The sequence below is a fragment of the Lissotriton helveticus genome, chromosome 11, assembly GCF_964261635.1.
Source record: "Lissotriton helveticus chromosome 11, aLisHel1.1, whole genome shotgun sequence".
NCBI classification, from domain to species: Eukaryota; Metazoa; Chordata; class Amphibia; order Caudata; family Salamandridae; genus Lissotriton; species Lissotriton helveticus.
In genome coordinates this window covers 911,086,711-911,101,377 of record NC_136072.1, presented here as the reverse complement: position 1 = coordinate 911,101,377, position 14,667 = coordinate 911,086,711, and the positions used below count along the sequence as shown (strand labels likewise).

Genomic DNA, 14,667 nt, shown 5'->3' with positions numbered 1-14,667 from the left:
AGGCCATGGGGGAACTGTATTATGTTTTTGTAGGTCTCAGCCCAGCCTGCATAATTTCTGGTCAGAAGACCCCAGTGCCCCTTGTTAGATTATGCACTTGGACGAGAAACTGCACAAGAATGTGCATCATTGGACTTTCAGCAGAATGCCCAGAGGACCTGCCAACAGGAACATAAACCTTGGGGTACAATTCACAAAATAATTCGGAAATCTGAATTTGCAGGTATGCGCCCTCGCATAAGTGTAGATTTCTGAACTTTTTTTAATCCCAAGAGGAAAATAGAATCGTACAAAGTGTAAACATGATAATGGGAAGCGACTTCTCAGTGTACAATTAGTCTTTTTTCCATTTTGTTTCCTTTTTGCCATGGGCAAATTAATTATTTCCATGGAAACCCCCCTCCCCATACGTCCCTCCAATATTGAGGGTTTTCCATCTTAATCCCACCCTGGACACGTGCCACGTGTAACACGTGCCTTTGTCAGGAGTAAATTTCATCCATTCCAAGGAGAGAATGATTCAGAAAAGAGTTTATGAACACCCACAGGTGAGTTTCGGTGTGGGTGTATACAAAATGTTCAGATCATACTGCCTTGAAACATTCCCTTCCAGAGCATACTGCCTTGAAACATTCATTTCCAGAGCATACTGCCCTGAAACATTCACTTCCACCACAGTGACCAGATTACCACATCATTTTAAGAGTTTTAAACCACTACTTTGAACTGCAAAACTACTCACATGTGGATGATACACTTGCTTGCACTCACAGTTTTGTGAACTAGTCTTTCAGGGCGTGCATCCCTGTTCATCCAACTGCACGGATCACTCTGCATCTGATTGGGTTCTATGCATAAAGAATTGACTGGTCCTTGCTGTTAATTGTCCACTGTCATGCCTGTGATTTGTCTTGTCATCGAGGGATTTTGGGCACGATTACGAGTTTGGTGGTCTGGGAGCGGGACGCCATGCCAGAGCCCTGCTCCAAGACGCCAAACCCATATGCAGACCGCTTGATGTATTCTGATTGGAATATAGGTCGGGTGGTCCGGCGGCAGCTGGCCCAAAGTGGTGTCTTTCAAAGGCTCGTATGTGGCCCTTAGACAGGCAGTGACGATGCACCACTGCATGGACTGTCAAGTCCATGCCATGCAGACACTGGGGGTGTAGGCACACAGGGGGCCAAACCATGTGTCCCCCTGCATGCATCCCCAGGCCCTGAGGCAACAGGGGGCCCTTTGGGGCCCCTTTTGTTTCCTTCCTGGCACACTTTTCATGGCCGGCTCACTGCCATGAAAACTGTGGTGGTGAGGAAACTTGTAATATGCTTGGCGGTGCCGCAGCGGCACCACCAAGCAGATTGCGAGCCTCAGACCGATGCGCCATTGCCTGGAATCTAGGATCCCCAGCGGTTGCAGCGATACTTTGGTGGTCCGAACGCCAAACGTGTAATAGAGCGGTCGGACTGCCGGTGTGGTGGTGCATCGTCACCATGGCAGACCGCCGTAGTTGTAATTAGACCCTTAGTCTTGTCCAAGTCCTCCTTATGTTTGCTCCTGGGATAAATTGGACATGAGACTTCGATTTAGGCCCCTTCGGGTCTACTTAAGATGTTTGGGACATTGGGTAGTTGGCTAGTTGAGGTGATTGCCAAAAGGCAAGGTTCTCATGCCACTGCAAAACTGAAATGGGGCATCTATGCAGACAAACGCTGGTCTTGATTTTAAGTTTCTCATCATTTAACATTTATATCTGCAAAATAACCATTCTTGGGTAAAGTATTAAATTATGTGGAAGGAGGGAGATGCGTCCATATTTTCTGGTCCCCAGTGCGTGTCTCCAACAGGGGTGTGTAATTTGTCCATCCACGTCATCTGAGTTTGCTGTGATTTTAATTCCTAGGTATTTCGATTTCAAATTGTAAAGAGTGATGTTTTGAGAGACCCATCTCTCTTCTCTACTTGGCTGGTGCCTTCCTGTTACCCAGTCTCGACGACTCTGACTTGGCTGCACTCGGTTTATAGCCAAAGACTGCCAAAAAGTAGTTCAAGTCTGTATAAATTATGCACAGAGGTATCTGGTACAGAAGAATACCAATTGCAAACAATGACATTCGGTTACGAATCAACACAATCACTACCACTTCACGTTCTTGTTATCATGGGTGACCTTTTCTTGGGACCAGATCTGACTCACAACCAGCCACGGATTGATTGTTTATTGACTGTTATCCATATTGTGTAGAACTTCCATCCCATGGACCATGTCTTTTTTATTGAGACTTGAAATGCTTACAACCAACTCGGAGTGTAGTCCGATTACAACATCACATGCATCAGCACATCAAATTACAATAGTTCAATTTACATGATGTGCATTGTTCAGCCAATACTCCCATCATCCCTGCACATGTCCATACTTGTCTCTGGATACTCCACATCAGGCAGGTTCTCGCTCAGGGTTTTATTTCTCTTCTTCTGAACCACAAGGAAGCTAATTAACCCACCCCTTATGCAGTCTGTTCATTAGAATCTAAGCCAGCCACATACTCTTGAAGTGGTCCCCATTAATCCATTGGTTTGGAGGCATATAGAAGGGTTACCTCATACAGCTCTGCTGGTTCACTCCACAGTACCATATCTTTTATCCAACAATTAAACTGCAGCGTCTTTGCACCTCTCCCGTCCTGGCTACTCTGTTGCGGCCCAATAGAGTCGCCATCGCCAACAATTTCCTGCCGTGTTTCAAGGGCTTCACCACACAACCCAACGGTACCATCATGGGGGTTTTGGAATTGCGTTATCTTCCATGATTTATAGTTTTTCTTTTAACATATGACCATAAGGTGGCCATCACCGAGCACCCCCATGCTAGATAAAGAAAGTGCGTACAGAGGGTGCCAGATTGGCAACAGCTAGGGTCAGTGGATATGTCTTGTCTGGCCATACCTACAAGTGTGTGATATGTCCTCAGGAGATATTTAGAGTGTATGAGTCTATTTGAGGATTCTTCTATAGCCCGTGTACAACAGAAAGCCCATTGTTTATCAGTGATCTCAATACCTAAATTTAGTGACCATTGCATGCGTGCATGCAATTCTGGTTCTGAGGCTATGTTTAGAGACATATTATACAGATGATTTGATGATGGGTTTTGTAGTAGCATCGACATCAGTTCCCAGACTGCTGAGGGGGGGTTCTCGAATATTGGGAACAATTGTTTCTGCTTGTGTATGAGATTGTAATATTCTAGTTTATGGTCTATGGTGTAAGGACCTGAAGCTCCTTGAGTGATAAAAACTGGGGATTTGGAATGTGGTCTTATATGATTCTGAGTTTCTTTCACCTGAGCAATGGGAACAGAGCAGTATTTTGGCCTAAGTGACCATGGCCGAAGTCTGATATTCCCCCAGTTTTACCGAACATGTGAGAGCACACCCTGTGCAATGAGCTGTATGAATCTTGCAGTATGGGTGGTGTGGCCTAGAATATAGGCTTGCTTTGATTGGGGCGGATCCTCCAGTCCACACTCCAGGTCGAAGTGCAGACCTCAAAGCTGGTTGTTTAGCGAGTACTTAGTGAAGCTATCCTGTTCTACAAGGTTGTACAATTAAAAGTTGTGGACACCAATTCTCCCCTTGGTTAAAACTTCTGCAGTCTACTCCAGCTAATACGAGGCTGTTTTCCAGCCCAAGCCAATGTGATTCATCGGCGATCGAAGCTGAGTAAATAACACCTTTTGGAGGGGGAGAGGAATATTTTGGAACAAGTACAACAGTTTCGGCAGCACCACCATTTTCATCAGTGCAGTTCTGCCACCCACCGTAAGTGAGAGCCTAATCCACCTCTGCAAGAGATCGGCAGTCGCTGATAAACAGATCCCATAATTAGCAGCGATAAGCTTGTCAATATACCTATGGTACATTATACCCAGATACCTAACCTGGCCTGTGGATCAGCACAGTGGATACTCAATCTCCAGATGTACTATGGCATCCTTGAGGGGGATTAATGTAGATTTCTTCCAGTTGATGTTCAAACCCGACCATCACCCTTAAAGATAATTTGTCTCGCGTTATTATGTGAAGGTTTCAGGCTGGTTTTTTAACCAGGAGTAAAATGTAATCCGCATACATCGAACATAGGATATAGGATATAGGATATCATGTTTCCAAAATTGAATCCCTCTAAGATGATGTTGATTTTGAAGGAGGCAGGCCAGGGGCTCCATTACAATGGCAAATAGAAGCAGGGACAGGGGACGTCCCTGCCCATTCCTCTGCTAATCCCAAATGACACCGATCGTAGTTCTTTGACCCTCCCTCACCTTAACCCTGGGGGAGTTGCACATCACCTTAATTCATTGGAGAAAAGATTTCCCCATTCCCATCTTCTCTAGGACTGTGTGCAAGAAAGGCCATTCAGCATCTAAGAAGACTGCCACCAACTACAGTTCCAGGTCCAGTTGGCGCAGGGCTACAAAGAGACTGTGCAGGTTATCTGCCGTAGATAGGCCAAGTATACACCCTGCCTGGTATGGGCATACCAGGAGACGCATTAACGGTACAAGCATATTGGCTGGTAGCTTCGTGAGGTTTTAGGAATGCTATGTTGACGTCTCCGCAATTGCTTCAGGGAGTCTGCCCTTTGGGAATGCCTCCTCATATTCTTCCAGCAGTGCCTAAATTAATTCCTCTGCATAGACTTTATAGAATTCGACCGGAAGGCTGTCACTGCTTGGGGCACTACCATGCTGTAGTCCCCTGAGCTCCGCAATCGTAATTGGATGGCAGAGCACATCCGCTGGTCAGGGGTCAGTCATGCCATGTGCACATCATCCAGAAACATGTGAATGTCTAATCAGGGGCGGCTCTAGGCTCATGGTGGCCCTGGGCACGGAGCGTGGGTAGGGGACCCCCGGAGGAACTGGTAGGGGGCCCCCGGAGGAACGCAGGCGCGGATGCCAGTGAAGAGGGGGTGGGTCAGGCTGTTTGGAAGTGGAACAGAGCCGGAGGACGCCAAATCCCCGCCAGGGTCCGCCACGCAAATATGTATACATCCTCAGAGGATTATTATATTAAGGATATATATTGGCGTGGTGGCCCCTGGGGATTGGTGGCCCTGTGTAGGTGCAGGTTGGAAACTCCACGGAACTGGACTCACAGAGCTGCTGTGGAAGGGGTCCACTGTACTGCGCAAGTCATATGAGGTCCTCTCTCCAGCCATTTGCATTCTTGGGATATTGACTGCAGCCCATTTTGGTTTGATCAGGGCTGCTAGAGTGAGCCCAGGGCACTCTCCCTCCTCATATATCCTTGACATTCTATATTTGCGGCAGAAGTGTATTTCTCTACCTGTTGCATCGATACAATCTTGAATTTTAGATTGTATTAGTCCCAGCAGGGGGCCCTATCATCGCAATCATACTTTTCTTCCAATTATTTTATCCCCAATTCTAAGTTGGCCAGCTCACTCTGGATGGATTTTAATATCCCATTGCTTTTTGCTATGCATCCCCCTCAGATCACAGCTTTATAAGCCTCCCACAGTGTGAAGGCAGAGTTCAGTCTTTATTTTCACTGAAATAATGCTATGCTGCATCTCGTATTTCTTCCAGGAAGGTCTATCCAGAAACTTTGCAGGCTGTAGTCGCCGTTGTCACATTGTGCAGGGCTCCTCTGGAAGGCATAGGTCTAAAAGCACAGGGGAATGGTCTGACAATGTACGGGGAGGCACTGGCCGCTTGCCGCTCACCCTAAAGCATCTTTTGTGCCAAACCAGGCATCTAATGAAGAGGAGAGTCATGCACTGAGGAATGAAATGTGTATTCTTTACAGTCAGGATGTATTTCCCTCCAAATGCCAATCATGGCATATTCCCAGAGAATAGAAACTATAGTGTCTCCTGCTTTGTTATGTTTATGGGATAAGCCTTTAGTGCAATCCATTAGTTGATGTAGTACTGCATAGTAGTCGCTTCCCCCATAGTATAGACCGTGTGTCTTATGCATGAACGCAAGTCATTAGATGAGTGAAATATTCTGGACAATCTGTTTTAGGGGCATAGGAATTAACCAGGGTGAGGTGTGTATTCCCAAACAACCCTTGAACTATCAAGTGCCTCCTCTCCGGGTTTACAGTCATGTGAAAATGCTGGAACCTGGCCGACTGGTGGATCAAAATCGCTATGCCCAGGGAGCAAGTAGAGTAAGATGCTTAGTAGCAGTGCTATCCCCATGCTTTTGCAAAGCAGGGGTACGCGTAGCACCAAAGTGTGTCTCCTACTGGAATTCCACATTTACCTGATGTTGAGACAGATATGCCAGAATCTGGTGACATTTGCGAGCCTTACCCAGACCTCTAATATTCCATGTGATACACTTCAAAGTCATGAAAAGTCCAAAGTGCATAGGGCTTTGGCTCCAAGCTGAGCGTCATATGTGGTGGTATTATGCAGATGGTGATCGCCTTTTGGAAAGGCTGGACCACATCTGAGCTCCGAGCATGCATCCCAAAAACAGTAAACAAACAACCTACCCACCCACCACACACATCGGGCCCTAATCGCCCCGTAGTTGTTCCCCAAGAACCCCAGCCAAATAAACGCAATTTGATAAATAAACAGTAGCAGTGCTAGGTAGCTAGGAAGTAAAATGGCACCTTGCCTAGTGGGACCAGAGATAAGACAGTCATGTAACAGGTCTCTGCAGCCAGTGAGGTAAAAATGAACAGATCAATGGGGAAGGGAGGAGTCTGAGAAGGATATGAGGGTGTAGCTGTTAACCACCGGGTCCATTCCTGGTGAAAGGTCACGGGATTTCACCTATTATGTGCGGTATGCCATATCAGCCTTGTTCTTTAGTATGAGGCATTTTTGATGCAAGGTCATACCTTTCATTCAATATCAGACAGACCTCTTTCCTGTGTCTCTAGATCTTCATTCTTTAATATGTTCATCTCCATTTCAGTCGCCATCTCTTTTAGCGGCACAATATGCTGTGTTTTGTCATCTTTCACGTCCTAAATCCTTCGCGCAGTCATATCGATCGCACATTTTGGCAATCCAGATGCTCCTTCATATCATCAAGCCGGCTGGACAATAAGTCAATCTTAGGATCAATTGTTGATAGGCTGGTTTTCATTTCTCTGAGGAGAGAGGCAACTCCATGCGAGGATGGCGATTCATTTAGCGCTGGTTCCACTTCCACCCAGTCTTGTGGGGCAGCAAGTTATGGAAGCTTTTGGCTTCTGCAGGCATCAACATTCAGGCTGGATTGTTTATCCGTCTTGCCTATGATGTGGATAAGAGTGCCACTCACCTGACCGTTTCAGGCCAACAGTTGTAGGGTGCCCCCCTATGTCACAGTTCAGGGTGGTCTACCAAGGTGCCCAGGGTTCACAGTGGCAAAAGCAGCGATAAAGATGATGTTGCTGCTTGGCTGCAGTGCTAGGGAGCACTATTAAGGGCTGACATGGGTAGTCTGCAGAGCAAGGCATCAATGTCTTGTTGGGGGCCACTGCTGGGCCGTGGAGGGGGCCAGTCGTTCAGTTCTTGTGCCCACAAAGAGTTTTGTACCCCCACCACTCGTGCAGGACCTCCTAGGGGCACAGCTGTTTTATGCCCATTGTATCCAAGTCCCAACGTCCGTGGCCAGGGCCCCTCTACAAACTACCACTTCCCTTCAAGGATGTCATACGGCGCCTAAGGTTCTCAGCGAATGCTGGTGGGCCCACTATCAGGCCTTGGCAAGGGGGTACCTCGCCTCCATGTGGTCCAGCAAAGGGTCAGGGTGTCTGCTTGCACTGCTCCCAGAGTCTGTTCGGGTGCAACCAAGCCTTTAGTGCGGTGTAGCTATTTGTTCCTCCTGTCAGTCCATCAGGGGAGGCCCTGGCGGCTGCTCACACCAGCCTTCGCTGCCACGGTGACCCGCTGCTCGAACCTCCTGGCCTAGTACCCCTAGTATGCAAAAGAAACAATTGATGGACGGAATGCTGGACAATGCCCAGGCGTGAGTCCTGTGCTCCCCATGCCACTGGAGTCAAACTCTCCTGGCTGAAGAGGGCTGAAAGCCCGAAACCAGTCCTAGGATGCTTGTTTCCAGTTCAGGGAGGACCTGGCCTGGCAGTTCGGGCTGGACTGTTCCCATTGGGTGTAGGGACAAGACTGATTTGCATATGGCTGGGTCCAAACTGGAAAGGCATGGGGAGCAAAAAACATGGATTTAGGCCCAGATCTCTGTACTGGGGTGAATGTATGACATTGTTCTGCATTCTGGCCATCAATTGTTCTTTTTGCATTTGTCACCCCGAGTGGGACGAGTATGCCTAGACATGGGTCCCGTGCTCTCCATGCCTCTGGAGTCAAGCTGTCCTGGCTGATGAGGGGTGAAACCCCGAAACCGGTCCTATGATGCTTGTTTCCAGTCCGGAGAGGACCTTGCCTGGCAGATCGGGCTTGCCTGTTCCCATTGGGTGTAGGGTCAAGACTGGGTTGCATATGGCTGGGTCCAAACTAAATTGGCATGGCTTCCACAGCACATGGACCATTTCTGTTGACCTACTGCCACATTCTAGACATCTCCCTAGTCAAGGTCCTGCTCTCATTCCTAGCTTTCACAGTATTGGGGCCAAGAAATGTCTTTCTTTCTTTTAAAATGTGGGCATGTACACACCAGTTAAAAATGGTCATAACGTTATTATTCTCACAATGACAGAGTAGGGATAGCCCATTAAAACTAATGTTGACTTAGTTTAGGTGAAATTTTCGGCTAGTACCGTCCTTCCTTCTTTGTCTCTTGCACAGTCAGATTCACAATATTCTTGACTATTTGATAATGTTTTATAAATCTGAAAAAGAATAGCATATAATTCAATCTGGTTTACTTCCACTTGTTAATTGGTAGTAAGGTGTAACAATATCTGAAAAATAAGTCTCTTCACTTCAAGGACAGGAAAAAGGACAAATTCTATAGAAATTAATTGTACATGATCGGTCGGGACCAAAAATTAATTTAGGCCCTGAACCCCAAAAAATTGCACCACAGTAAACCGTAATTTCATTTTATAAGGGGATAGGTGATTTTTTTAGGGGGGGGCAGGTGGGATGTTACCACATTCAATGTTTTCTTCTCTGTTAGAAAAGTTTTTGTCACAAGACCCCCAGCTTGGCCCTTACCTTTTGTCCTCCTTGCATTGCCCCCATAATTCAATGGAATTCCGTGCTCCTTTATCCTGTTTAATAATATAGCGCTTGTAGTTCTGCCTTTCTTCCCACCCACTTGTACACTTTATTAGGAACAAATATTTAATTTTCAAAATCATTTATATTATGTATTTAGATAATTTGTTTTAGATTGTTTTTAGATTTGTTATTTTTTTCTGTTATAATAGTAGGTACCATGTTGTATACCACTACATGTGAAATCTTTACAAAGAAAGTAAATATTGAAAACATGAAAATGACTGTACATATGATTGTGGTCTTTTATTAGGGTGCACAACAAGAAACAGATTAGTTTAAATGCAGTGTTAATCAGGACAGCTTGATTTGCAACAATGGATCATTTATTTTTCCCTTGGTGCAGAATGTGGGCCCCAGTAGCACTTTACAACCTACGAAGCCCTACCCACCCCGCCCCCCACCAGCTCAGTGAAACCAGGAAGCCGCTGCTACACCATACAAAAGTCAGTGAAAATATGAGGTCGCTGCTACAACGTGTAAATGGCAGTGAACCCCAGAGGCCGCTGCCACAGTGTAATATCTGAGTCACTGTACAGAAATGTGGGATGCGCACTGTCCCTTACCTGGCCACCACCTCGTTGTCCACCTTGACTATGCAGTAGGGGTCACTGGTGCCAGACCTTGGGAACAAGAGAAAAATCGAAGAATAGTTGAATATTAACAGAAAGCGAGAGTTCCAAAGCACACAATCCACCCATTCATAACAGGATTTCTGGTACACAGCTTGGGGAGGGTCCAGGGGCCCCCTTATCCCTTTCAGAGTTGAGGTGCAGGGAGGGGGTTGACCGAAGAATGAATGAATACACTGTTTTAAATCCCAGGGTCTTTTCACCTCATTAGGACAGGTATGTAGTTAGAGTTTGTTTACCCGATAGGAGACCCACAGCCTGCCGGGAAGTGAACTGGGCTAAAGGCCTTTTTGTGTTTGGCTACACTTACTATGGGTTGGGAGAAGAAAAGCAGAGCCCAACTGAAGGGAAAAGACCAGAAACAGCAGGAACACTGGTGGGAATTTGTACAAGAAAAAAGAATTAAGTGCCAGGGCCCTCGTCAGGGGAACTGTCTGTCAGTGTTGCCAATCACACTTCCAACAAAACTTCTAACCATCACACACCTACAAGTGTTACAACTCAGGCTACTCCAGGTCTTATAACTTTAAGAATAGCCTTGGCAGCAGGTATTAGTCATTTGTTTTGTGTATTGAATTAATAAACACATACTATTGTGCCTTTTTCTAAATTAGGCAAACAGCCCCACCACATGGCAGACTGTTATAAGTGCTGGAGTTGACAATTAAATGCTAGTGCCCAGCCCCCACTCAGTGTTCTCTCTCTGGTTCAAATTAAGCACTGGTGGGAGGTGGCAGACAACAGCGCTACAGGTTGGCTGAAAGCAGTAATGGTGGACGGGGTTGTCACTAGGGACCGTTTTGTGGCGGTTAAAGGGGTATAGAGAACTGTTAGCAAATGGATGAGTCTGGGAGTCAACAGGGGGATGCATTGCGTGTAGCAGTGAGGGAAAGTGTCTGGGCACGTATAGGAGAGAACGGCAGCAGCAGGGAATGTGCTTGGGAGTCTACAGGAGAGAGTAGTAGCTGTGAGGGAATATGGGAGTCTGCAGGAGAGAGGGGTAGCACTGGGTGAATGTGCGTGTGAGTCCACAGCAGAGAGAGGTGGCACTGAGGGAATGTGTGTGTGGGAGTCTACAGGAGAGAGAGGAAGCAGTGAAGGGATATTTCAGTGTGACTACACAAGAGAGAATGCACAGTGGGGGAATGTGTAGGGGAGTTTACAGGAGAGAGGCATATCAGTGAATTATTGTGTCTGGGAGTCTACGGGAGAAAGTAGCATCATTGAGGGCAAGACCAGCTTTAGCACTGGTGGTGCCCGGTGCGAAAATCTCTGCTGGCGCCCCTCCCCTGGGACTTCCTTCTCCATGGATTCCCTCACTACCACCTCCCACAGTGCCATCCCTCTCTCCATACCCCCTAACATGCATTTAATTTGTCTTATTGTGCTATTCGTACCAGGATAGGCTGAGAGCACTTTACTTCACACACACATTATACAGAGACCGCAAATCATATGTGTGTAAAACAGTGTATAGGAAATGCTACATAACAAAATGAGGACTACAATGTGTAGGGGTGACATGTCATCCATACTGGTAGGCAGTATATTTTAAGAGTGCCTGGCCTGAAGTAGCACAACTCGGAATTCAAAATGCAGGTCAGTGGTTGACTTTCCTAAGAATGTATTACTACCCAAACAAACCCTTCTTAGCACCATAGGATAATAAAAGACTGGAGAAAAAAATACAGTCAATCCCAGGTTTCTGCAGCAAGTGGTGAGCTACTGGTAGCTCTCCAGTTATCTATAAGTTATCTATATGTAGCTCTCCTGTGCAGAACCCAGTGTACTAAATTAGAAGCGATAGATAGATAGATAGATATAGTTTAATTCACTGAAAAAAACAAAGGTTACAGGGACATTATAATTAGGCTCAGAATTCACTCGTACACAACCAGTGAAATACAGCCATTATAATTAGTGAGCCAACTAAAAGTCATACCCCCGCAATGCATTGCTTATGACATCGCATATTACATCACTCATGACATGGTCAGTGACATCACTGATGACATCATCCACAACATATCTGAGGCACCCACTCACACCCCATATAACCTTTCATACACCCACTCCAACTTTCACACTACCATTCTCAAACCCATTCACACACCCATACCAGTACTTACACAGGCATTCACTGATTCTTTGATCCACCTACAAATTCACAGCAAAATTAAAATAAAAGAAATACTTTTTACCCCCGGCAGGGTCCCTGCGGGACCCCTCTACCATATCCGGGGGGTCAGGGTATTACTACCCTGCCTCCTTTTCATTTTTTTTACTTCTTTTGTGGGACTCGCTTCAAGCCGAGTCCCACAAAGATGGCTGCCAACACTTTGTGACTGAAGTGTTGGCAGCCAATCAAAGTTTAGTAGGATCCGCGAGTCCACTGCAAGTACTCTCTTCCCCAGTTATCTATATTTTTAAAACTTTTATATCTCTGAAAACTACTGAACGGATTGACTCCAAATTACAAAAAGCATGCAATCTAGACCAACATCTAGTTTTCAGCCAGATTTGTTGTAAATCCATTCAGGCTGTAGTCGTGTTAAAGAAATAAAATATCCCCATAGACATAACATGGGGAAAACGCATTTTGTGACCCCCCCTTTTTTTCTCGACCCCCGCTTGACGGATCTCCCCGAAACTTTCAACTCGGCAGCTGAACTAAAAGGGGACGTTTTTTGAAAATTGCGTGAAGCTTCGTCAAGCAGGGCCAAAGTCATTGGCAAAACAAAAGACACTTTTCCTATGGAAAGTTTGGTACCTAACTATAACTACCTACTGGCAATATATATATATATATATATATATATATATATATATATATATATATATATATATATATATATATATGACATCAGGAAGTGAGGCGGAAAACGAGGCTGCGGGGCCCTCCACGGTGGAGTCAGGCAAGCTGTCTCTAGCACAAGAGGTGAGCTGCCTGTGTCAAGACCGGCGCGACACTTTAAGACCAAGAGTGAAAGGCAAGACACAGGCAAACAACACCGCGCCAACCAAAAGTGGCACGCAAGAAGGAAATTCCGCAAATACAAAGCAGCCCAATGCAAACCAGGCCGTGAGGGGCCGATGGAACAAATCAAAGAAAAAGGCGAATTTCGATTAGAAAAAAAAAAATCGATCATCAACCTTACCAATGTCACCTTAACACCAAATGAAGAAATGATCCTAGGATTGGGATTAACATATTGTCCCCTGGCGGATTTTAACTATGCGGATGCAAGAATGGACTCTTATCACTTTGTGAGAAAGCTGAAACTTAAAAAGTTTTTTCTCCTGCAACCAAAAAGAAAAAAACCAACAGGAATACAGAGCAGTCCCTCTTTGTTGGAAGCAGGGGAACGGGGCACGTTTGATGAGATTTGGGACTTACAACAAGAAGGAGAAATACCCAGTGACTTGCCCTTGACTACATCAAGTGAGTCAAACCCCATTCAAACCTAAATGAACCTTTTCACCCGTCTCTTGTTATGATAATTTGGAGATATATCATGAACTGGTCACTAGAGAGCTGAAACAACTTTACATTGTCACGAATAAAAAACGTACAGTGGCCAACAAAAAGAATCAATGTTATCACAATCTAATAAAAAAACTGGAGGCTAAAAAGGATGTGATTGTCCGCCAGGCCGATAAAGGCGGGAACATTGTTTTATGGCCGAGACAAATGTATGTTGCTGTAGCTGAGAGTCAATTATTGGACATTACATGCTATAAGAAAAGTAATATAACCATTTTAAGGGCAGCATGGCAAGAACAAAATATGAAACTAATGGAATGTAGGAGTGCCAAACTGTTGTCCAATGACGAATACAATTTCATGAAAAATGACCATCCGGTAATACCGACATTTTATCTAATACCAAAGGTACACAAGGTTATTAAGATACCACCTGGACGTCGGACTATATCGGCAATTAATAGCGCAACTGAGAATATTTCGCGCTATATAGACTTCTTTTTGCAATACTGGGTGAAAGGCTTACAATCGTATGTACAGGACACATCTGATTTTATTAGAAAGTTGAATAATGTGGTTTGGCGAGCCGACTGTTTACTAATGACATTAGATGTAACGTCATTGTATACATCGATTAAACATTCTGATGGCCTCAAAGCAGTAGAGTTCTTCTTAAATCAGAGACCCATAAATTTCTCGGCACATAACAAAATGCTGGTGTATATGATCGAACTGTGCTTTGAACAAAATTTCTTTCTCTTCAATAACCAGTTATATCAGCAGGTTAGAGGGGTCGCAATGGGGGCCTGCTTCTCCCCGAGCCTGGCATGCTTACACATGGGACTCTGGGAGGAGTGGGTCCTCAGAGGGGCTCTGAATGAAACAATGCAGAAACATGTTCTGCTGTACCTCAGGTACATAGACGACCTATTTTTGATATGGCATGGAACACTGGGTGAAGCAAATGATTTTGTGGAAGCAATAAACAACAATGGCCTCAATTTGAAGTTTACTTCACATATAGATGCCAAGTCAGTGGTATTCCTGGACACAGAGGTCTATGTAACTGAAACAGGTATGGCCACAAGAATGCACAGAAAACCAACGGCAGGGAATACAGTCTTGCACGCGTCTAGCCACCATCCCCATCACCTGATCAGCAGCATCCCCTTTGGGGAGATGCTGCGGATCAGGCAAATTTGCAGTACTGATGCAGACTGCAAGATGGCACAAGAAGAAAGCAAAATACGCTTTCTGTCGCGTGGTTACTCGGTAAAAATTGTTAAAAGAGCTATAGACCGAGCTAATTCCATC

At 45.4% G+C, this 14,667-nt stretch overlaps 1 protein-coding gene across 1 annotated transcript in view; it reads right to left on the bottom strand.

Annotated features, from left to right (window-relative positions):
- Positions 1 to 14,667, bottom strand: part of RASAL1 (RAS protein activator like 1) — a 780,163-nt gene that overhangs the window by 690,607 nt on the left and 74,889 nt on the right. Inside the window, exon 2 of the mRNA XM_078667168.1 lies at positions 9,804 to 9,860. Within this exon, the coding sequence (XP_078523294.1) occupies positions 9,804 to 9,860 (57 nt within the window). The remainder of the gene's footprint in view (positions 1 to 9,803; positions 9,861 to 14,667) is intronic.